Below are 25,629 nucleotides of genomic sequence, written 5' to 3' on the forward strand. Positions count from 1 at the left end.
TCAATTTATTGAGATTTAGCTGCTCACTTTCTGCAAGAACTTTGTTCGGCGGGTAGATGCGTAGGTTTTTCTTCCCTGCCATTCATTAATGTCAACTCGCATCGATCATATTTTCTGAACCCAAAAGTTGAGACTTGCTTGCAGAAACATTAAGAATGTTCTGGATAGGGGCGCCTGGGTGGCTCAGTCGGTTAAGCGTCCAACTTCGGCTCAGGTCACGATCTCACGGTCCATGGGTTCAAGCCCCGTGTCGGACTCTATGCTGACAAGCTCAGAGCCTGGAGCCTGCTTCAGATTCTGTGTCTCCTTTTCCCTCTGCCCCGCCCCAACTCCCTCTCTCTCTCTGGCTCTCTCTCTCTTTATCAAAAATAAATCAAAATAAATCTCTCTCAAAAATTAAATTTTAATTTAAAGAATTAAAAAAAAAAAAAAAAAGAATGCTCCAGGGGCACCTGGGTGGCTCAGTCAGTTGAGTATCCAACTCTTGATTTTGTCTCAGGTCATGATTTCACAGTTCGTGAGTTTGAGCCCTGCATCAGGCTCTGCACTGACAGTGTGGAGCCTGCTTGGGATTCTCTTCTGTCCCTCTCTCTCTGTCTGCCCCTCTTTGCCTCTTTCTCTCTCTCAAAATAAATAAATAAACTTAAATTAAAAAAATAAAAAGAATGTTCTGGATAATATAGGCCGTATGATAGTATCTAGCTTATCAGATGGTTGAAAATAGGGTGCTAGGGGCTCCTGGGTGGCTCAGTCGGTTAAGCATCCGACTTCGGCTCAGGTCACGATCTCACAGTCCATGAGTTCGAGCCCCGTGTCGGGCTCTGTGCTGACAGCTCAGAGCCTGGAGCCTGTTTCAGATTCTGTGTCTCCCTCTCTCTCTGCCCCTCCCCTGCTCATGCTCTGTCTCTCTCTGTCTCAAAAACAAATAAAAACATTAACAAAAATTAAAAAAAAAAGAAAACAGGGTGCTAGAACAGAAGAGTCTTCTAAGTGCAGAACCTGGCCAACTCCATGCCAATGTGTAGGTAATGAGGAAGTGACAAATGAGCCAGAAAGGAGTTCCAGAATATCGGCAGCTTTAATGAGAAAATAAAGGGCCACCATTATGCCAGCAGGTTGTGATGTTAGTTTCCAGTTGTTAAAACTGTTTTTGATCTAGGTCTCTGTTTTGGGGGGTCAGTTTATTATTAAATTCTCATGTTTGTATCAAAATGCAGAATAGAAAAAGTTCGCTGTCAAACATAGTTTTGAGATCCTGATTAATAATGTCACTAATGAGATAGAAGCTTTCTAAAATGCTATTGTGTGATCTCATTTTGTGGCTTTCTAAAGCACAGCATATTAGATCTCTGATAATAGTTTAAGGGTGTGTGCGTGTGTGTGTGCATGCATGTGCGTGTGCATGTGTGTGTGTGTGTGTGTGTTGGCAAGGGATTGGAAATAAAATTAGCATAAAACTCTTTAAAAATAATTGCACCCTATTTTGTCTTTCAAGTACTTTTCCAGCTGGGAGATTTTGTAAAATTAATTGCAAGCTGCCTTTTTAGGCTCCCTCTGCCTTTTTATTGAAATTGAAATTGTTGTCTTCAAAAGATATGATTTAGGACTTCTAAGAAAGGCTTGCGATAATTTACTAGTACTAACACTAAAATGTCTTTGATTACGGGAGGTAGTAAAAGCTAGATCTGCTGATAAAATATGGAAAGATAGCAGAGTAGGTTAAACTTTTAAAATATGTCAAACCAGATGCATATGTTCAATGATTTCTTTTCCCATCTCCGGAAAGATAAAGGATAGCTAGATATTCTAAGTACTTCGTATTTTCACAAGGATTTTATTTTTTTTTTAACTTTTTAAATGTTTATTTATTTACTTTGAGAGAGAGAGAGAGAGAGAATCCCAAGCAGGCACCACACTGTCAGTGCAGAGCCCGATGGGGGGCTCAGACTCACGAACTGTGAGATCGTGACCTGAGCGGAAATCAAGAGTCGGAAGCTTAACCGACTGAGCCACCCAGGCGCCCCTTCACAAGGATTTTAAAGGCACAGTTTCAAGTAAGAGCCAAAGAGATTCTGTCGGATTAATTTCTGTATCTTTGGTATCTAGCTCAGTGCCTGCCACAGAGTAGGTACTCAGCTTTCTCTGGAGGTCGACTTCTGCCCAAACAAGTTCACATGGTATTTCTTAATACAGCCAAAGCAGGTTTCTACATTTAGAACAGGAGAAGTCCCAACCTGACAACCATCACTGGTTGTCTACTTGGGTACTCGTTGGTGGGTGTGTTCACTTAGAAAACCAAATTACAGATCTGAAGGCTGCCGGGTGGGGACAGGATTAGAACAAAGGGAATGAGATTGAATGTTATTTAAGAGATATTTCTGTCGTTATGGTTTCCTGGTGAATTGCCATTCAGTCTTCTAGTGCTATTTCTGTATTTTTTGTTATTGTTTAATTCTGTTGTTAAAATGCTCATTAGATTAGAGCATTATTTTCCTAGTTAACACTTGAGAATCAGCAGTTCTACAAAAACTAGTTTTCACATTGCTTGTTATGTGCAAGGTACTGTGCTACATATTGGGGTGGAGATAAAAAGATTCAAAAGAATCTTTACCCAAGAGGTTTGCAACCTAATAAGGAAGATGGCTCTGGAATGACCAAGTCGTATTCCTCCAACCCCCTTTTCAAATGCTCCTGTCAGTTACTAACAGCATCTGTTATTACTACTGTTACTTCAAAATGGAGTTTCTGCATGTGGTTATTGTATGTTAGTTATATTTTAGGGTGAGTCCGCTTCCTCGCATCTTTTAATCACATCAGTGAGCTGTCTTCTAATTAATGCCCAACAGAGGTTATTTCACAGAGGGCTCTCGCGCAAATGCTCATTCTCCGCATTGCCTACACCTCTAGTCTACCTAAGGCCGATAAACCGCCAAGTAGATCAGACTCTCCGGGCTTTGGTCAGTTTCCTGTAGTTTTGCATTTACGGTTCTCTGATATTTATTTTAAAACCTCTCTACCTTCTGCTTCTATTGTACCTCTGAGAACACAAAGGGAACAATGAAGCGCCTGTTGTATGCTAGGTCGGAACTGGAATCAATCACAGGTTAAATTATGCTCAGATATGTCCTTTCAGAAGTCAAGGTAAAGGAGAATACATTTAAAAATATTTCCCTCTCAGAAATTGCCAAGTGGACTTTTTGATAGTTGCAAGGAATAAGCTATCTCTTTCTAAAAGATCGAAAAACGAAGGAGTGTTGTATTTAGATAATGTGATATAGTAGTGATCAGAATGTTTATTACTGTAGGGGCACTTGGGTGGCTCAGTGGGTTAAGCGTCTGGCTCTGGACTTCTGCTCAAGTCATGATCTTGCAGTTGATGAGATAGAGCCCCATGTCAGGCGCTGCGCTGACAGCCCAGAGCCTGCTTGGGATCCCCCCCCCCCGCCCCTCCCCTACCTCTCTCAAAATAATAAACATTTTAAGTAAGAATGTTATTACTGTATATTTGTTTTTAAGATGCATTATGATTTTACCTCCGATATCTTTTTAAAGTGTGTGTGTGCGTGTGTGTGTGTGTGTGTGTGTGTGTGGTTTGTGAAGTCTTAGCTACTCACATTTCGAATCAGAGTGTTAGTGGGGCGCTTGGGTGGCTCAGTCGGTTAAGCGTCCGACTTCAACTTCAGGTCACGATCTCGCGGTCCGTGAGTTCGAGCCCCGCGTCGGGCTCTGGGCTGACGGCTCAGAGCCTGGAGCCTGTTTCAGATTCTGTGTCTCCCTCTCTGTCTGCCCCTCCCCCGTTCATGCTCTGTCTCTCTCTGTCTCAAAAATAAATAAACGTTAAAAAAAAAAATTTAGAATCAGAGTGTTAGAGTCAGCAAGGGACCTTGGAGGTCATTTGATCCAAAGGACTCCTTTACACATGGGTAAACAAAGACCTACAGAGGTGACTTATGCAAATCCTATGTCACAATACTCCCACTTGTCCTTCAACTATGCTGTATATCTTTCATTATGCCACACTTACACCCTAGAACTGAGCTCTATTTGTTTTTAATTTTTCTATTTTAACATTTTTTAAAGTTTATTATGAGGGGGAGAGAGAGAGAGAGAGAGAGAGCAGGGGAGGGGCAGAGAAAGAGGGAGAAGGAGAGAGAATCCCAAGCAGGCTCTGCACTGTCAGCGCGGAGCCCGATGCGGGGCTCAAACCCACGAACCATGAGATCATGACCTGAGCCAAAGCCAAGAGTCAGACATTTAACTGACTGAGCTACCCAGGTCTCCCTCTATTTTAACTTTTTAAAGAAAATGGGAGAAAGAGATTGATATATGCATGGGAGGAGGTCTATTTAAACTCAAGAATTTCATTCCTCAAAAATTGCTAAAACCCTGCCACAGTACCATGTGGATTACTTTGTTCTTTCTAGCAACTGCAGATGTTGCTGCTGGACTGACTTCTACATATAAACACTTTACTAATAAAGTGTTGGATGTATGGCCTTTCATTAATTCAAAGCAAAGAACGTAAAGATGTGCCCTAGGGACATTGAGTGCCCTTTGTGGAAGGAAATAATCATGATTTTCAGAAGTTTTGGGTAGTTTGAGGATGACGTTTCCGAAGTATACATACTCTCGGTGATGGATTTAAACGTACTAGTTATGTTTAAGAGTCATTCGCTTACTCTAGAAGTACACTTCATTAAAATGCTCAACTCACACTGGATCCTCACTGTTCTCTCAACATACGAGACATTCTTCCGCATCACCGATGTCGCATGTGCTCTTTCCTCTGCCTGAAATCTCTTCCCCCAGATACCCACGTGATGCGCTCCCTTACCTCACAGAGGTCTTCATCCAGATATAACCTCAGCAAAGTGGCTGTCCCTGACCACTGACCTTTTGGGCTGCATAATTCTGGATCGTGAGTGGGGGTCATGGGCCTTGTAGGATGTTTGGCGGCTGTATACACTGGATGCCAGGAGCACCCTCACACTACCCCTCCCCCTTCCCCCCCGTTGTAGCAACCAAAAACGTCTCCAGACATTTCTGAAGTTTCCCCGAGGGGCAAAATAGCCCCCAGTCTGCGACCCCTTACCCTGCTTTATTTACATTGCATGATTTTACAGTTCTACCTCACGATATGTGTTATTTGCTGTTTAGTTGCCATTAGAATGTGAGCCCTTGGACAGCAGGACTTTCTTTCGCTGGTGGTGATGGCCCCAATTCCCAGAACTGTACCTGGTACAGTTTTAAAGTGACGTGTCAGATAGAGGGGCGCCTGGGTGGCTCAGATGGTTAAGCGTCCGACTTTGGCTCAGGTCATGATCTCGTGGTTCCGTTAGTTTAAGTCCCACATTGGGATCTCTGTTGTCAGCGCAGAGCCTGCTTTGGATCCTCTGTCTCCCTCTCTCTGCCCCTCCCCTGCTCTCCCTCTCTTGCTCTCTCAAAAATCAATAAGCATTAACAAAATTTTTTAATAAAGTCACATATCAAGGAAATTAACTGCCCAGTATATTTTCTTGAACAGTGCTGTGGTCATCTTGAGTCATTTCTCTATTGAGATCGTATCCTTTTATTAGAATAATTAAATTTACATATGAAATCCAATGGGGACCTAAGGAATAAGAAGGATTGTTGAACAGGAGGTGTTTGAAATTGCTGGTGAAAGTCCAATTTTTTTTTAGTTAAAAAAAAAATATGCCCGAGTGATTACAACACCCAGGACATTAGCCCTCTTTCCCAGCAAATTAACTTTTGGTCATTCATCAGTCCTCCCCCCAACTCCTTTTTTTTTTTTTTTTTTTTTTTTGAGAGAGAGAGCATGAGCTGGGGAGAGGGGGAGAGAGAGAGAGAGAGAGAGAGAGAGAGAGGGGGAGAGAGGGAGAATCTCAAGCAAGCTCCTTGCTCAGCACAGAGCCCCATGTGGGACTCAATCCCACAACCCTGGGATCATGATGCGAGCGGAAATCAAGTGTTGGACACTCAACTGACTGAGCCACCCAGGCACCTCAGGGTTTTTTTTTTCACATTTTTAACAGTTTCAGACTAAAGATACGTATTTTCGGCACTTAAGATATATACTGTTAGAATTGTCCTAGCACAAAGATAAAAAGATTATTTCTAGAATCGTGGTAAATATTTGCATTACTTTAGGACTGCATTTATTTTTATGAACTCTATATTTGTCTTGGATTAATGTTTATTTACATTAACTCTTGAAAAAAATTGGCACTGGAGAGAGTGGCTGTATTTCAGGTGTGCTGTGTAAGTAATATTATAAAATATTCTATTGGACCGATGGAAGAATGAGGGGCATAAAAGTTTTAAGTAGGTACCGTAGAAATTGTTTTATGCCATGGCAGCGTTTTCTTGGTGTAGAGTCTATTAATTTTTTTTTAAAGTCCTGTCAGCTTCATGATTTAAAAATAAGTTTATGAGACAACTATGCTTTGTTAATATTAGGACTACTATTTGTAAGTGAAGCTACTTATACACTGTTTAAAATACAGGAAACATGATGTAAACCCATGCCCTTTGAGTTAAAAGTTGCATTTCCCTTTTAAACAACCGTAGATAACAAACAGTAACAAGAACAAACACTATATTTAGGCAAGCTTATGAACCAAGTCTCAAATGAAGAAAAACACTCTGATGGTAAAAATACTCACAGATTAATTTATTTCTCCTAAATTTTCTCCTTCCTTGCCTGCCCTCCCTTCGTCCAAAGATCTCAACAGCAATGGATTCATCTGTGACTATGAACTTCATGAACTTTTCAAGGAAGCCAATATGCCATTACCGGGATACAAAGTGAGAGAAATAATTCAAAAACTCATGCTGGATGGTGACAGGAATAAAGATGGGAAGATAAGTTTCGATGAATTTGTTTATGTAAGTATGTGAAAATCCCCCATTATTCAGGGTAATGATTGTTCCTTTGTCTAGAGGGATTTTCTGGTAATAAGTCCTCCCAAGTCCCTAAATATACCGTATTCATCTTGTTACAACTAATGCAATTTCTCTCACCCCACCAAATTGAGTTAGTTCTTTTAGCCGTCGGAGTATCTTAAACCGATCAAGAAGAAGAACACGGACAGAATCAAAGGCAGAACTCACGACTCGCTGTGAAATGCGAACCGTTTCCTTTGGGGGCATCATTAAAGGGCATTTTCCAAGGTGCTACGTGCCACCCTTGAGATGCTCCGTCTCCCGTGGGGAACGGTGTGCTCCCAAATCTTAACGCTACACCCTGACTCACAGTCTTGGAAGCTTCCTGAGTTGAACTTTCTGATTAAAAAGATGTTTCGTTCTCTTGCGGTGGTAGTATTTAAGTGTGCCATTTTCTCGAGGATGATAATTTGGCTAATTAAAAGTTAGAAGCGTATCTTTTGAGTCCCAAGCACGTAGTTTCTAGTTCTGTACTCAGTGCTTGGAGAGTGTATGCGTAGCTCTTCTGATTGAAGCTTGATGCTTTAGCTGCTAGTGGGCGAGGTTACCTAGGCCATTTTCCATCCATATTCATTGGCAGAGTATTTGAGATGTATATTAAAGAATAGCGGTTGCGGGGCGCCTGGGTGGCGCAGTCGGTTAAGCGTCCGACTTCAGCCAGGTCACGATCTCGCGGTCCGTGAGTTCGAGCCCCGCGTCGGGCTCTGGGCTGATGGCTCGGAGCCTGGAGCCTGTTTCCGATTCTGTGTCTCCCTCTCTCTCTGCCCCTCCCCCGTTCATGCTCTGTCTCTCTCTGTCCCCAAAAAAATAAATAAACGTTGAAAAAAAAAAATTTAAAAAAAAAAATAAAGAATAGCGGTTGCCTCTTCCCTCAGTTAAGAACGCCATTAAGATTTTATTGGTTTTAGGGGCGCCTGGGTGGCTCAGTCGGTTGAACGTCCGACTGGCTCAGGTCATGATCTCATGATTCATGGGTTCGAGCCCCGCATCGGGCTCTGTGCTGACAGCTCAGAGCCTGGAGTCTGCCTCAGACTCTCTCTCTTCCTCTCTCTCTCTGCTCCTCCCCCACTCACACTCTGCGTCTCTCTCTCAAAAATAAAAAAGCATAAAAAAAATTTTTTTTTAAGATTTTATTGGTTTTATTTATTATTACTTGAAGGCTGAGTTTGACTAGACCTAATTAGGCATTCTTTTCACTGTATCACAAACAGGGAATTCGTGCCTCCTGGTTATCACAAACTTCCTAGCACTCTTATCCTCCTACCATGGTAACTGAGGCTCAGTGTAGCCAGTGAAATTCTGGTATATTTTCTCCCATTAGAACGAACCCCTTTAGAACACTGTCAGTGTTCCAGAAGGAAATTGACTAAGTAATGATGTCTACTGAGCTGATAGCATTTTGTGGGGGTGCTACTGTTTTAAAAATGTAGACATGCGTCATAATTATAATGGTATCGTTCATGCCGACTTCTTTTGAAATGCTGATTTCCTCCCCACTGTTTTTGTCCTCAGTTATTGCCAAAGCCTTTTGTTTTGAATTCTGTGTTCAATAGTAAGTTGCATGTCCTCTGATGTGTAACGTGCTCCCCTTACAACTGCATGTTGAATTGTGAATTTAAAGCAGCATAGAGCAGTAGTAGTTAACTATGATCGGTTATTTTCTGATAGAATTTACTGCTTAGAATTTTGATCTACTAGAAAGAGCAGACCTAAATCATTAAGATTTGCAGCGTGCCGGTATTATTAAGGATAGAATTATGAAAGTGTCTTTGAGAAAAATGACCTCGGGGAAATATTTAATTTTGTATATTTTGAAATGTGGCAGATTCTGCACAGCTGTTTGAGGCTTTTAAAGTGAGGAGGTTTGATTACCTTACTATATCCTTAAAAAGTAAATGATATGCATCATAATTCTGGCATCACTAGGAATTTTTTAAAAATATTAATGAGCGCATTTTATGTTCGTGTGTACATTTTAAAATTGGAAGGAATCAATATGCTTATACGCCTTCATTTTTCAAATTAAAAACAAAAGCCTGGATTCCTGAAAAAAGGAAGTAGATTCCCGGACTTTACACAGGGGACCAATGCTTTTTCCAGTTAGCTCCCTTCTGTTGAAGAAATTTGAAATATGAAGGACAGTAAAATAACTTGCCCGAAGTTTCAGAATGATACCAGCATGACCGTACTGAAAGATCGATGTCCAATCCAATATCTATCCATTTCCATCTGCTTTGTCACCAGTGAGACATCTTAAAAATTGTCAAAATATGGGTAGATCTTAGTTATCCATGAAAAAGGAGGCGAGTTATTCCTGGCAGGTATTAACATAAAGCAGTAGAAATAAACATGTTCGTGCATCTTAGGGTGTTTTTAAATTACTGCGTAAGAGGTATTAATTGCAAACCAGCCTACAGATAAAATCAGTTTATGTTAATTTCAGAGAAGAATATATATATGTGTGTGTGTATATATATATATATATATAGGCAGAAAAGAGTCCCTAGATTATATGTAAACTTCACACATTCAAGTTAAATTTAATACTCTGATTTTGTTTCTTCTAAGTATTTCAAAACTAAATTACTGGATTTTTATACCTACAAGGTTATAGTGGGGTTTTTCCCTGCATCTTTAAAAAGACTGGCATGGCAGTTTCTTTCAGCAGAGATGTCTGCATTAGACTCTTATTTTCACAGTGAGAAACTTGGTCTTGCATAATGGTAATAAGTTGTTGACCTGTTTTAGGACTTTTGCTAATAGCGCTGACCTCGCCAGATTAAATAACTTTACCTAAGTGCTTAGAACAGTGCCAGGCATATAGCAAATGTTAGGTAGGTATTACTTGTTGGGGGTTGCTATTTCTGTTTAAAAAAAAAACAAAAAACAACCAGTGTTCTTTTCCTATTATTACTAAGTTTAGGCTTACAACAGATCCCCCCCCCCCCCCCACACACACACACAAAGGGAAAAATTCAAACGTATTACTTTGGAAACACTTTGGAAGCAAGCCTCAAACCCTGGAAGCCAGTCAATATTTTGCAATTCTTTCTGAAATCTTTCCTTCCGCTTCAGTCATTATGCCTCTGGATTGCTTTCGTCTGGCCACTCACTAGTCCCGCACTGAGCTAGAAAGGTGACGAAACTTTAAAAAGGAATCAGACACAGTTATACAGTCCATAAGAGACCCGCAAAGATGGATAGGAGCAGAGCCAGCAGCTTATACCCAGAGCTTCTGCGCGCATGACAAAGCCCATCCCTCCTCAGCAAGGGAAAACAGCTCGAAACAGTGAGCTCATTAGTATCACAACAGGCAGCTTTGAAAAGATTCATTGAGAAGACAGTAGCTGGCCTCGTGTTATCTCTGATTTCTGAGATTCTTGTTAAGCCGGGGCTTCTACTCAAATGGCGTTACCACCTCCTGCAGTGAAGCAGTGTAAGATACGTAAATCTTCAATTATCCCTTTAAAGTTTTTTTTTTTTTCCTCGAAGGCACAGAAGAAAATACCGTGAACCTGAAAATTTGAGCTTGGCTAGGATAATTTATTTAAAAATATTTAGAAGATGAAGGTCATGTAACCTTTGTAAGGCAATTAGAAAGTTTAATTTTTAATCGCAACTTTGCTTTCATTCCCAAGCGTGAGCTTAACTAGAGCTACGTAAGTAATTGCATGAGGATATGATAAAGCAGGCATTCTTTTTGTTAACTCATTATTTATATTATTCCTCTTTTCCACGATGTATATAAATTCGGATTTATTTATTTTTCAGCTGCAAGTGTGATCATGGAAATCAGCCTAATTTTTATTTTTATTTTTTATTGTTTTATTTTAGAGAGAGTGCGAGTGGGAAAGTGGGGCAGAGAGAGAATCTTAAGCAGGCTCCGTGCACGGGGCTCGATCCCACAACCCTGAGATCCCACAACCTGAGCTGAAATCAAGAGTCAGACACTCAAACGACTGAGCCACCCAGGCGCCCCTCAACCGAATTTTTAGAAGCAGATGATCCTTGAGGCAAAAATAGTTACAATAAAAAATAAATAACTCTTTGAAGGTCATTTCTGAGGCAGTAACATTTTGGACTTGGATGTTTTCTTGTCATGCCAGTGATTTATGTCATGAGGAAAAGCACACATTTCAGATTTTAATTTACTAGATAGTGTTTTACTAAATGAAGTAGAGTTCAGAATGAGGTAGAATAGTGAACATTGGGTTTTTTTTCTATTTTCTTAATATTTGTTTATTTTTGAGAGAGAGAGAAGGAGAGTGAGTAGGGGAGGGAAAGAGGGAGAGGGAGTCACAGAATCCGAAGCAGGCTCCAGACTCTGAGCTCTCAGCACAGAGCTCGATGTGGGGCTCAAACTCACCAACGGTGAGATCATGACCGGAGCCGAAGTCCCATGTTTAAGCGACTGAGCCACTCAGGTGCCCCAAATATTATGTTTTTGCTGAGTAGATATATTGTTATCAAAGGGGGTCGGTCGCCCTTTGATAATGGCTGGTCGCCATTTTGTTGTATGATCTTGGCTGTGAAATTGAGGTAAATGAAATTAAAGTTGGACTTAAAAAATTAGATTGTACATAAAAATAACTTCAATAATTCAGAAATTATCCAGAGTGCATGAGTAATCAGCTCTATGCTACTGGTACTTAATAGGAGTCAGTATAATGGCCAGAAAGGAGGAAAAGTCATTTTGTTGGTTGTGTGCATACTCGTTCTAAAATTCTATGTCGAGAGGGGTGCCTGTTTGGCTCATTCGGCAGAACCTGCGACTCTTGATCTTAGGATTGTGAGTTGGAGCCCCATGTTGGGTGTAGAGATTTCTTAAAAAATAAAATCTTTAAAAATGTAAAAATAGGGGCGCCTGGGTGGGTCAGTCGGTTAAGCATCCGACTCTTGATTTCGGCTCAGGTCGTGATCTCAGGGTTCACGAGATTGAGCCCCTTGTGGGACTCCAGGCATGGAGCCTGCTAAAATTCTCTTCCCCCCTCCCTCCCTCTCTGTCCCTCCCCTGCTCACATGTGCACTCTCTCTCTCTCAAAAAAAAAAAAAATTAATTGATTACAAATTTTTAAATTAAAGAAATAACAAAACTCTACCTCAAGAAATTACAGTTATAGCAAAAAAAAAAAAAAAACCTCACCTCACAGCTGTGGAAACTGAGTAAGCTCGATTTTGTGGAACTTAACTGCTTCCTAACTATTTTCCTAAATAAAATTGGGTTTGTAAGTCCAAGGAGAGTCAGGATCTTAGAAAGGTTAAGAGGAAAGCATGACGTTGTGACAGGGCCACCAACAATACCTACAACTTTTACACCAGTTACAAAAAAGTCACTCTCTCCGATTTGGATTAATAGATTAGTGAATTAATGACAAAAAGGTGCCCTTCTGGAAAAATCTAAATATCAAAAGGCCCTCCCTGCTTTTGGCCCGACACTGTCTTGTGCAAAACCAGGACTTGGTTAATGGCACAGGGAGCTGGATTTAAAGCTTCTCCTCTTGCCTGCTTTCACAGATACAACCTGAACTGCTAGATATCGTGATCCTGGTCTATGAACTTCAAACACAGGCTGTACCTCCTGAGATGTGCTGTGTGTGTGTGTGTGTGTGTGTGTGTGTGTGTGTACTTGTCAATAATGCCAAAGGCCTTTGACTTCTTTTCTGTTTGTTGAGCAACTTTTCCATTAGGGTCATACGTTTCTTTCTGTACGTCCACTTAACGTGTTGTAAACACCTTTTAAAGAAATTTTTATGAAGATACTACGTCGTGCTCTCATTTTACTGGAGGTGGCTACTTGAGCCATGTGCATTGGTAGATCAGGAACAAATTTGGGCCTAGGGGAGTTCCAGTCTTTAAAAATATACAGATAGTCCTGGGCACCTGGATGGCTCAAGCCGTTGAGTGTCCGACTCTTGATTTCCGCTCAGGTCCTGATCTCGCGGCTCGTGGGATCGCGCCCCATGTCGGGCTCTGTGCTGGCAGCGTGGAGCCTGCTTGGGATTCTCTCTCTCCCTCTTCGCCTCTCCCCCACTAGTTCACTATCTCTTTCTCAAAATAAATAAACACTTAAAAATAAATAAATAGACAGACATATACAGGTAGTCCTTTAGAATGTCCATTCATTCAATCAGGCGATTAGGGTAGGGTGTGAAATTAAGCTCTGTTACTACCTGCTCTTGTATAAGTAGAATGTACACGTTAATTTTGTTAGCCATGCTCCTTATTTTGAAGAGAAGCTGGATTTTATAAATGCTCAAACAAGACAATCACTGAAAAGCTCCTTTTTTGTGTTCCTTCTCCATAGTCGTCTCTTTGCTGCCAACTGAATGCATTCTTTCACCTTATTACTCTGTAAACTTTGATTGAACAAGCCCTTACCATTGTATCCAAAAAGGTGTGTGTGTGTGTGTGTGTGTGTGTGTGTGTGTGTGTTTTGGGGGGGGGGGTTGAGTCCTAAAAACTTCACCTTTCTTTGCACTAAGAATTGTGGTTAAAGAAGGGAGATAGATCCCTCAGCCTTTTCTCTCCAGGGAACGAACAAAGGCTCACTTGTTGGTAGAAAATTAACGGATTTATGTATGCTTTTGAACCACGCCAGTTTTCGGCTTAAAGCAGATTCAATGCATGTGGCACTTAACGTTTTCCACAAGTGTGTGCAATTGCCTCTGGCTTCATTTTCAGTATCGTAGTACTCATTTACCAGCTTCAAAACTCGAGCGCAGTGTTCCGTGGCCTTTAACACTCGGCACCTGTGTGGGACCATGCAGCTGATCGCAGTGTGAAAGAAGAGGGATGGGCTTCTTCTCGTGCCTAATTTAAAATGAATCGCGAATTAACGATGTTATTTTCATTAATAGATTTTCCAAGAGGTAAAAAGCAGTGATATTGCCAAAACCTTCCGCAAAGCGATCAACAGGAAAGAAGGGATTTGTGCTCTGGGAGGCACTTCGGAGCTTTCCAGTGAAGGAACACAGCATTCTTACTCAGGTAATAGTAATAGCTTCGCCCGTGTTAGGCTAATACAATGAACTAAGTAGAATGCATGCTATAATGTCAAGGAGGGGACCGAGAAAAACATTGCCTCCTAATTAAGAATACAGTAGAGGGGCGCCTGGGTGGCGCAGTCGGTTAAGCGTCCGACTTCAGCCAGGTCACGATCTCGCGGTCCGTGAGTTCGAGCCCCGCGTCAGGCTCTGGGCTGATGGCTCAGAGCCTGGAGCCTGTTTCCCATTCTGTGTCTCCCTCTCTCTTTGCCCCTCCCCCATTCATGCTCTGTCTCTCTCTGTCCCAAAAATAAATAAACGTTGAAAAAAAAGAATACAGTAGAAGCACTTTGTGGCCTGTATTCAACTTGGGATCAATTCTTGCCATAAAGGCATTATGACTATTTACTGTAGCTTGCGAGAGATGCTATAAGTAATGATTTCTTGTTATTCAACATAATTCTAGAGGAAGAAAAATACGCTTTTGTTAACTGGATAAACAAAGCTTTGGAAAATGATCCCGATTGCAGACACGTTATACCAATGAACCCAAACACCGACGACCTGTTCAAAGCTGTTGGTGACGGAATTGTGCTTTGGTAAGATGTTGGTTGATTTGATATCCAGGTTTCCCAAACAGTCTTCCACATGATTGATATATCTGTTTCTGGATGCTTGACATTGGGGAATAACTAGAATTGACAGTTGTCTCGGCTCAGGGGCGCCTGGGTGGCTCAGTCGGTTAAGGGTCCGACTCTTGATTTCGACTCAGGTCACAGTCTCCTGGTTTTTGGGTTTGAGCCTCATTTCGGGCTCTGGCCATTAGCGCAGAGCCTGCTTGGGATTCTCTCTCTCTCCCTGTCTTTCTGCCTCTTCCCCACGCGTGCTCTCTCTCTTTCTTTCTCTCTCTCTCTCTAAAGAAAGAAAGAAAGAAACTTAAAAAAGTTATTAAAAACATTGTCAGGGCTCTCCCCACTTCATCTCTGAGCGTGTCTGAGAAAGGAACACCAAAATATGAATCTAAAACTCAGTCATTTAGAGTGGGGACCACTTTATAAAGAAGCCATCAGCTTCCAGCTTCTTCTCATCACTTGAGCAAGCAGACCGTGACCAGCTTTGCTGGACTTCAGTATGTCGGTGTCCACTTATTTCTAAAGTACCGTGGCTTCGAAAAAAAGAAGCGACACTCCTCTTCAGTTCTCACTCTCCAATTACTTACTTCCGAAAAATGTGGGTGTTCTTCCTGCTGCCCCAGAGGCAGCAGTATCTTGGCAGAAAGGATGTAAGATTACCAACACTTTGTCGGTTGATGGACTCTGTTGAAGCAGGGCGGCACGATGGCTAAGAGCGTGCTCCAGGGGGCGCCCGGGTGGCTCAGTCAGGTAACCCTCTGACTTCGGCTCAGGTCATGATCTCACGGTCCGTGAGTTCAAGCCCCGCGTCGGGCTCTGTGCTGACAGCTCGGAGCCTGGTGCCCATTTCAGATTCTGTGTCTCCCTCTCTCTCTCTCTCTGCCCCTCCCCTGTTCATGCTCTGTCTCTGTCTCAAAAATAAATAAACGTTAATAAATAAATAAATAAATAAATAATAAAAAATAAAAAAGTAAGAAGGGGCGCCTGGTGGAGCATGGGACTCTTGCTTTCGGCTCAGGTCATGATCTCAGGGTTGGGAGATCAAGCCCCACCTCGGGCTCTGTGCTGGGCATGGAACCTGCTTAAGATTCTCTCTCTCTCGGCCCCTTCCCCGCTCACACTCTCTCTCCCTCAAATATAAATAAGTAAATAAAGAAATGTTTTTAAAAACCGTAAGAGAGCCCCTCTTCTGTCTATATATAGGCACTAAAGAAATAATGCCCCCTGTGTTTTAATACAGAGAAATAATCACATGATGCTATTTATTCCATATTGAAATTTTACATGGAAAGAAGCATGGTTTTCCCTGTGCAGAATAACATGTTTTAAGGCAGTGTTTATAAACATCTAAAATGTTAGCATCTCAGTCCAAATTTTACCAGATGAGATTCTTCCAAAGAAGTCCTAGATTCTTGTCTAATTAGCAGAACCTTCCTTTCTCTCACCACTGAATTAGCACCAAATGTAGTGCCTAACTCATCAATTAGGCGCTCAGTAAATATGGTGAATGAAAGAATCTCATGCTCAACGAATTTTCCTCCTTGTGAATAAATGGTCATTTTTTTAAATTATTTTTTTTTAATTTTTTTAAATGTTTATTTATCATTGAGAGACAGAGAGACACAGAGCCTGAACAGGGAAGGGGTAGAGAGAGGGGGAGACACAGAATCTGAAGCAGGCTCCAGGCTCTGAGCCGTCAGCACAGAGCCGGACGCGGGGCTCGAACTCACAAACTGTGAGATCATGACCTGAGCCGAAGTCAGTCGCTTAACTGACTGAGCCACCCAGGTGCCCCAATAAATGGTCATTTTTAATTGTGAATTACACAATCTAGAAGAGACAGAATTTCAGTGTGGGGTTTTATCTGCTTTTAAAATTTATTCAGGGGGTGCCTGGGTGGCTCAGTCCGTTAAGAGTACGACTTCGGCTCAGGTCATGATGTCACAGCTCGTGGGTTCAAGCCCCGCATCGGGCTCTGTGCTGACAGATCAGAGCCTGGAGCCTGCTTCGGATCCTGTGTCTCCCTCTCTCTCTGCCTCTCCGCCCCCCTCAAAAACAACAGATAAATTCTAATACATAGTCAAGAGTTGAGAAACGCTAGTCTAGATGATCCAAGAGTTCTTCTATTTTAAATGATCTAGTATTCTGTGCTATGTCTAATTAATTTTTTAAATATTAGTAAAAGCTACTTGTATGTAAAATGCAATTAAAATGCTTATGGGGGTGCCTGGGTGGCTCAGCCGGTGGGGCATCCAACTTTGGCTCAGGTCATGAGCTCGTGGTGCATGGGTTCAAGCCTTGCATCGGGCTCTGTGCTGACCGCTCAGAGCCTTGAGCCTGTTTCAGATTCTGTGTCTCCTTCTCTCTCTCACCCCCTCCCACTTGTGCTCTGTCTCTTTTTCTCTCAAAAATGAACATTAAAAATTTTTTTAAAGTTATTTATTTAGGTTTTTTTCACTATCCAAATTATTTATTCTTATAAAATAATGTGGAAAATACAAAAAATTTAAAGGAGAGAGTATGCCCCCATGCCCAGCTCAGAAATACCCAGCTACTGGACCAAACACGTTGGTCTTTTGTTTCAACTTGAGTGTTTCACATGTATAGTTTTTCTTGTGTGATCAACATGATGAAAGTCACATATTGCATGTATCGTTTTCAGATTACATGAGTGGCGTTTTGGGATAAGCCTTAAAATATTGTGATGTTTACAGGCTCTTTAGAAGTAAACCAACTCCTTGTTTAATTTTTGTTTCAGTAAAATGATCAACCTTTCAGTTCCTGATACAATTGATGAAAGGGCCATCAACAAGAAGAAACTTACGCCCTTCATCATTCAGGTGCGCATTGGTCTTCCTGTCCTCTTCAGGGAAACTGCCATGTGAGGACCTATTCTGTAGACCATAGGTTCTGCCCTGTGTATCTTCCCATGTAATTCTTATAACAACTCTTGAGTTGAGGACCATTATCGAGATTTGACAGAGGAGAGCTGGGACTCTGGAAGGCTTCTGAGCTTGTCCAAGCTTAATGTTGGAACTGAAGTTCAAATCCAGGTCCAACTCCAAAGCCCTATGTTCTTTTCGTTACATATTGTGTGCAAGCATGCAGAAATAAAGAAAAAATATGTAAGCTCTTAGTCAATTAGCATGCTTAAGGAATGGAGCATTTTCCCTTTCCATCAAGTGAGTATTACCCTGTTAGATAACAAAATTCCCTCAGGCAAGAGCACCTCTTGGGATGTGGAGCTTGACACCTCTAGAACTTTTTCAGGTGCGTGGAATAGACCTCGTTTAGGTAAGTTGAGAAACCCAACAGTTGGGACACCTGGCTGGCTCAGTCAGTAGAGCATGTGACTATTGATCTCAGGGTTGTAAGTTTCAGCCCCGTGTTGAGGGTTGAGATTCCTTAAAAATACAATTTTAAAAGCCCAAATGTCCATCGGTGCATGAATGGATCAAGAAGATGTGGTATATATATACAGTGGAGTATTACTCAGCAATCAAAAAGAATGAAATCTTGCCATTTGCAACTACGTGGATGGATCTAGAGGGGATTATGCTAAGCGGAATTAGAGAAAGACAAATATCATATGACTCCACTCATATGAGGACTTTAAGATACAAAACAGACGAACATAAGGGAAGGGAAGCAAAACATATAAAAACGGTGGGGGGGGACAAAACAGAAGAGACTCTTAAATATGGAGAACAAACAGAGGGTTACTGGAAGGGTGATGGGAGGGGGGATGGGCTAAATGGGTAAGGGGCATTAAGGAGTCTACCCCTCAAATCATTGTTGCACTATATGCTAACTAACTTGTATGTAAATTTAAAAAATAAATTAAGTAAAAAATTTTAAAAATACAGTCTTAAAAAAAATGCAGCACTTAACCCACATGGATATACTGACTCTACGTCTCTCGTCCATTTCCTTTTGTGAGGAAAGGACCAAATAAGAGACCAAATTAAAATACCACATTAACTTCCCACAGAATTCTGGAAAGGACAATAACTACAAGGATGAGATTTGTTGTAGCTAGGCTTTTAACGCCAAAGTCTGGAATTTGTTGTCTGGAGTTTGTTTTCTGTGGATCCTGTATGGCTGAAACTCATTTCCTCGTTGAGCATTATTTTCAGTGAAGGGTGTAGACTCCTACAAAACGGAAAGGTCAAGGAGCAAATGTGTAAACTGGCTGTCTTGCAGGAAAACTTGAACTTGGCACTGAACTCTGCTTCTGCCATTGGGTGTCACGTTGTGAACATCGGTGCAGAGGATTTGCGGGCTGGGAAACCCCATCTGGTTTTGGGACTGCTGTGGCAGATCATTAAGATCGGTTTGTTCGCCGACATTGAATTAAGCAGGAATGAAGGTAATGAAAGCACTTAATTGAGGTGATTAGACGATAACTAGAATTAACGGAACGTAATGCTATAGTGTTATTCAGGAAAACAGCCTGATTACAACTTTTCTTCTTTAGTATTATTTTTAGTGCTTTTTCTATTCTCTCGCTGATTTAGATCTCTTCAGAACTATGCCAACCTGCCCTTGATGGTCGCACATGTCCTGAACCAGCGGAAGCGTCATCCTTCTTACCCATTACCCTCTTCCTGTAAGGCTAAATTAAAATATGAAGCACCACTCCAAATATTCCTATTTTATTCCAGAAATCAGTCTCTCAATCCTAGTGACTTCTGGGAAATATATATTTGGGGTTCTCAGCAGTTTCAAAGTCCCAGACTGTCTGTCGACCGTCTCATTTTGCACATTCATCCATCGTAAGACTTTTTGGCCACTTTGGACACCATTACACTTTCTCTTTTGGTCCACTCCAAGGTGCCTATATTTGAACAAATATAATTCCTCTCGTTGCTAGCCACCTTCACGGTGGTGTTTGTCTTATTAAAGGAGTTGAAGTCTGTTCAAAAAGGAAAAGAGGACAATAAAATAAAATTACATTGGCTTGTGTAATAGATCAAATGACTCTTCTTTGCCAAGGTCTCAGGTGCATAGATGTCATGGTGTTTAATCCTTCCTAGCCTTTGACTTGGTGGAGATGGGGAGCCAACGGAGGGTCCTGGACAAGTGACCATGCTGCCTCTGCCCTTGCTTCAATCCCTCAGGGTCAAAGTGACATGGCATGAAGCAGAGTCCGTGAAAGATGAAACTGGCCTGATACAAGCATTACTTAGACCTCTTCAGAAATCAGGCAATTTCAGTCTTCTTGTTCAATATAAACCTCCTTTTATCTTATGGGAGGTAATAATTGCATTAGGACTGCATGACTTACTCCTAAAACAGTGCTAAAATTTAGATGGTTCTCTATGCAGACACCCCTGCTTCTATTACCTGAGGGAATATTTACCAAAAACCTTTGGCTTCTTCTACACATTCCATTCAACAACAAAAAATAATTGAGCGGTGGGGTGCCTGGGTGGCTCAGTTGGTTGGCCATCCACCTTTGGCTCAGGTCATGATCTCGCAGTTCGTGGGTTCAAGCCCTACATTGGGCTCTGTGCTGACAGCTCAGGGCCTGGAGCCTGCTTTGGATTCTGTGTCTCCCTCTCTCTGCCCCTCCGTTCTCTCTCTCTCTCTCTCTCTCTCTCTCTCTCTCTCTCTCTCAAAAATAAATAAGCATAAAAAAACACCCATTCATCTCTAAAAAAATAATAATTGAGGGGCTTTTACATGTTAGGTGCTATAGAAAATGTAAAGTTGAATTATATCCCATTAAAAATAGATTTAACCCAGGCACCTGGCTGGCTCAGTCTGTAGAGCATACAAGTCTTGATTTGGGGGTTGTGAGTTTGAGCCCCATGTTGGGTGTAGAGATTACTTTTTTTAAAAAGTAAAAATATTTTTTAAAAACCATATTTAACCCTTCAGGAGTAAGTTAACTATACTTAAATATGAATACCAGGACGCCTGGGTGGCTCAAATCAGTTAAGTGTCCGACTTCAGCTCAGGTCATGATCTCACAGTTCATGAGTTCGAGCCCCACGTCGGGCTCTGTGCTGACAGCTCAGAGCCTGGAGCCTGCTTTGGGTTCTGTGTCTCCCCCTCTCTCCACCCCTCCCCCACTCACACTCTATCTCTCTCTCTCAAAAATAAACACTAAAAAAATAAAAAATATGAATACTGTAGTGTTCCTGTACTCCTGTAGTCAAAAGGTTAAGTATAAAGGCTCCAATATTTTTAACATCCTTCCCCCAATCTCTGATTTTAATATTATTAAACAAGGACAATTTAGGTAAGTATATGACATAATGTAAAAATGTTTCAAAAACTGTAACTTGGGGTGCCTGGGTGGCTGAGTGCACAGCCTGCTTGGGATTCTCTCTCTCCCTCTCTCTCTGCTCTTTGCCTGCTTGCACACACATTCTCTCTCTCTCTCTCTCTCTCTCTAAATTAAATAAAGAAGCATTTACAAAGACCTGTAACTTATTTGCCATTTGGAATGTGAAGAATAATAAAGATAATACATTATAGTATTGTGTATTTGCTGTGTATCTTCATAACACAGTATCTTTATATCATTGCATAATTATCTACTTCTGTATTTATCTTTTATTAGACTCTCCGTACCTAAAACTGAGGACCTAGGTCATGCTAGTTTTTGCACGTCCATTACTTCACAGAGCGTGAGAAGACCAAATGAACTTACAATGACCATTGTCAGATAACATATTGGTTGTGGGGGTTTTTTTCCTTATAGCCTTGGCCGCCTTACTTCGAGACGGGGAGACTTTGGAGGAGCTCATGAAACTGTCTCCAGAAGAGCTTCTGCTTAGATGGGCCAACTTTCATTTGGAAAACTCGGGCTGGCAAAAAATCAACAACTTTAGTGCTGACATCAAGGTAACGGTGCAGAGAACGATCACACTCTTGGGCGACGTGATGAGCAGCGAGGGAATTCTGCCAGTATATCACCAGGCCTTGTTGGCCCTTGGCCCCGATGGTAGTTTTCAGTAAGAGACAAAACCTAGGAACGAGCACTAGCCCCAAGTCTAGCTCTGCTTCTGTGAAAAAGGGTACAAGTATTCTAGTCCTAACTTCTATGTTCTTCCTGCTGTTAAACATGGAGTATAGAAGGGGGGGCCATGACTAGCCTCTTCCTAACTGCCTTTCCCAGACCTCAGTGTATCTGTTAGTATAGCTCTAGAAGAGAGAGAAAGGGCCCCGAGATTCCCCTTCGTCTTTCATGTTTGGCTTCTCTTCTGTCATGTGCTCCCACCATTAGACACTGAGTTCCGGAGGGTAGTGATGAGCTCTTAACATATGTCTGTGTCTCCTACCTCAGCCCCTGCTCTAGGGCCTTCCTGCTAAATCCCACCTCTGACACGATACCTGGCACATAACAGACCTGCAAAGAGGCGCCTGGGTGGCTCAGTCGGTTAAGGGTCCGACTGCGGCTCAGGTCGTGATCTCGCGGTTTGTGAGATCGAGCCCCGCGTCGGGCTCTGTGCTGACAGGACGGAGCCTCCTTCTGGTCCTCTGTCCCCCTCTCTTTCTGTCCCTCCCCGGCTTGTGTGCTCTCTGCCTCTCTCTCTCTCTCTCTCTCTCTCTCTCTCTCTCTCTCTCTCTCTCTCTCCCAAAAATAAATAAATAAACTTAAAAAAAAAAAAAAGAAAAAGAAAATCAAGTCCTTGACCACATGTTGCTTTGGCTTCCCAGAGAGAGGGGGCCACAATTACCATAGCGAATATCACAGAGTCCTCATTAATTGCCTCGACTCTCTGCAAAATCCGGACGTTGGGACACAGGGAGCTTCACCAGATGTCACTGACCCACAGGGCTATGAAAACAATAGTCTGTGGTCACATCAGTGCGTTCAGCGGTGAGAGGAAGTGATGGGATATTGGCAATACTGATTTCATCAGTGAAACTTCAGGATAGCTCCAAAATTGTAAGACCAGCTGGTTCCCCATCCCTTCTTTTAACTTACACAACATGTTTGGCCAGGTGTATTTTTGCCGTATGCTTTAGATGTGTTCTCAAAAACCACTGGGAAATGGGTTTTCTGTTCTGGGATGTATTTTAAATGTACAAAAGGAAATCCTGTTTAAAAATAAATAAATAAAGCCTGCCTTGAATCTTTTTAAAAAGCAAAGCGTTGTTCGGTAATGTGAAAAAGGGCTTCCAACTTACCTGTATTCAAGTTCAATTTTCACGTGCAAAAAGCCCTTTTCAGGATAGTACATACAATGCTGGGCCTGCTCTTTACCTGTTCTCAAGTGCATAGGATTTGATCATGAATTGTTTATGCACGTTTAGAAAGAAATTGTGAGCAAACACATTTTTGCAACAGTAAATATCCTATTACAGGGAGGCAAATCCTATGCCCACTAATGGTAGCATCTGGGTTTGCATTTCATGAATTGGTCTGAAATGGATTTCACTCACCTGATTCTCCCCGTTCTTGGCATCATTTATGGCATTATGCGTCAAACTCACTTGCCTTAGCTCATCTAAGACGCAGCTCTGGGTAACTCCCAGGGGTTCATGTTTGGTAGGTCTGGGTTTTGGTCCAGTAATCTGCATATTGGACAGCTTCCCCCAGGGGATTAAGGTGCACATAATCTACAGAACTTACTAGGAGGAACATTCCTTTAGAGGCTGTCTGGACGTCAAGGGTCAGTAATCCTCTAGTTTACTATCATGATGTTTAACACTTCTGATTACAAAAATATTATATAGGAATTCCAAGTCCTGCTATATTGGAGGATCACCTTCCCAGCGGTGAGCAGTTTCTGTCCCCTGAAGGCAGTTTACTTGACAGGTGTGTTGGGGACCCTTATTGATTGTTTGCGGTGGTACTGTGGTTTTCAAGTTGTATTCTGTGGCGTGTCCACACAGCCCGAAGTCACGCAGCCCACCCCCACATGAGCAACACCGCTTTAATTATTGGAATTCCAAGCAAAAACATTCAAACAATAAATGAGTTCAGGAGCTTAAAAAGAAAAATCTTGTTTGGCTAAGTCTATTCAGGTCACAAAGTGTTAAATGTGTTATTTCACCCACTCAAGTGTTACTCATTTAAGAATGGTCATTTAAGTCTACAACTAAATAACATCTTTAACACAGCTAATCTCTTCTCCGTAGGTTATGGTATATATCGTGTTTTGTAATGATGTAACCTGTTTATTTTCTCTTTCCCTATGCTTCCTGGATTTCTGCTCCTACTTTCTTTTCTTGCTTGTTTTGTCTACCAAGCTTATTGACTTCAGTAATTCAGTGAAGGTACAGAACTAGTTATGTGTTTACTAGTATTATGGGTAATGTTAATCAATTGAGAAGTCATGATAAAATCTAGTTATCCATATTCAAGGCAGACGTTAGGCCAGATAGATGGACTTTTCTGGGGGAAAGATCCGTTAGCTTTGAAGGCAGAGATTTCTGCCATCCGTTCTCCCAAAATCCAATGCAAATATCCTTACAAACATGGGCCAAGAGGATACATTCATTCTTTGTAAATGTGATCTCACTGAAACTTTCAATTCACTTGTAGGATTCCAAAGCCTATTTCCATCTTCTCAATCAAATTGCACCAAAAGGACAAAAAGAAGGGGAACCACGGATAGATATTAACATGTCGGGTTTCAATGTAAGTATTCAGATTCTACAGTCTTACAAAATCATTGTCCATTTCTTCTAAATAGCAAGAATTGTTATAATTGCATGTGGTGGTGTTGACAGTTTCAAGCGTTACTTTAAAATGTATTGCTGTGGGTGTAATTCAAAGGCAGAAAGATTAGCTTTGGTTTATTTTGACGGTTTATTAGTGAGCTCCACAGTGATGGCGCTGTTGGTTTATATGGATTGCATAAAATATTCAAAGCGAGGGTGAGGAAATAAGTGCTAGAAACTAACCTTTTCCAGGTGTTTGGATTGTAATCACAGTAAGACATTTAGTGACTATGTTCATATATGCATCTGTAATATTCCTGTGTTGAGGGTAATGTGACTATGTTTGCAAACTCCTGATCCCTGAAATCCAATATGGGGAATCGTTCACGGAACGTGTTCCCTGCTTACGTCATTGATTTGTCCAGTGACCTTGGACACATTTCTTCCCCATACTGGATCTCACTTAGCTCATCCATAAAGTAAGGAGTTGGACTAGACTAGTCTCAAGTTTCTACGTTCGCCTAGTTTATTCTTTGTACCTATTAGATATAGGATGCACTGTACTAATTTGGGGGCACCTGGGTGGCTCGGTCAGTTAAGCGCCCGACTCTTGGTTTCAGCTCAGGTCATGATCTCATGGTTTGTGAGTTCAAGCCCCGCGTTGGGCTCCATGCTGGGCATGAAGCCTACTTAAAAAAAAAAAAGAAGAAGAAGAAGAAGGAAAGAAAATCCACATTTCTACCCTATTATGCAGTGGGATTGAGTGGATTATACTGTCTAAACCATTTACACTGCCCTTATCAGAACTGAACTTGTAACTGACTTCTGTACGTGTATTTCTGTCTGTATGTTAGATGTGAGACTCTTTGGTTCAGTCACTTGGTATGGATGAGGGGCTGTCCTGTGCACTAGGGAGCTGTCTGGGAAGGCTAACCAGATGACCTTATGCCTGTGTAAATGGCACCAGGATACTAACTGATTCTGATTCTGATACAGCTCTTCTCCATTCAGTCTTCCCTGATTGATCTGAAAACACTCCTTTGTCTCTTCCCTCCTCAGAGTCCGTCAAGGATTCCCATTGACTGTAGTCTTTAGTCCGAAATGTTCTGCTTAGCATTTAAGGCCCTACACAGTCTTGTTCCAGGTCTCCTATCCAGCGATGTTTCCCACTAGTTTTATCTCTGAGCCCGTGCTCACGCTTTTCCCTTGTTGTTCAGTGTCCTTCTTCATCTTTTCCAGCCTTATACTTTCTTTAGGGCCTCATTGATGACTGATTTTTTTAAATCCATTATCACATCACGTTTGCTCATGATCCTTTATAATTCCTTCCTGCCACTTTCCCCTACTCCCTCTTCCCAGGCAACCACTCATTTGCTTTCTTTCACTTTACATTAGTTTGAATATTTGCAAATTTTATATACATGGACCCCTGTAGTATGTATTCT

General features: G+C 41.7%; 1 protein-coding gene across 2 annotated transcripts in view; it reads left to right on the top strand.

The window, feature by feature from the left end:
• Positions 1-25,629, top strand: part of PLS3 (plastin 3) — a 91,417-nt gene that overhangs the window by 52,899 nt on the left and 12,889 nt on the right. For both annotated transcript variants that reach the window (XM_030305704.2, XM_030305705.2), the window contains exons 4-10: positions 6,725-6,888; positions 13,803-13,932; positions 14,395-14,527; positions 17,319-17,400; positions 18,764-18,929; positions 21,273-21,415; positions 24,066-24,161. In XM_030305704.2, the coding sequence (XP_030161564.1) occupies positions 6,725-6,888; positions 13,803-13,932; positions 14,395-14,527; positions 17,319-17,400; positions 18,764-18,929; positions 21,273-21,415; positions 24,066-24,161 (914 nt within the window). The remainder of the gene's footprint in view (positions 1-6,724; positions 6,889-13,802; positions 13,933-14,394; positions 14,528-17,318; positions 17,401-18,763; positions 18,930-21,272; positions 21,416-24,065; positions 24,162-25,629) is intronic.

This window comes from Lynx canadensis, chromosome X (assembly GCF_007474595.2).
Source record: "Lynx canadensis isolate LIC74 chromosome X, mLynCan4.pri.v2, whole genome shotgun sequence".
Taxonomy (NCBI): Eukaryota; Metazoa; Chordata; class Mammalia; order Carnivora; family Felidae; genus Lynx; species Lynx canadensis.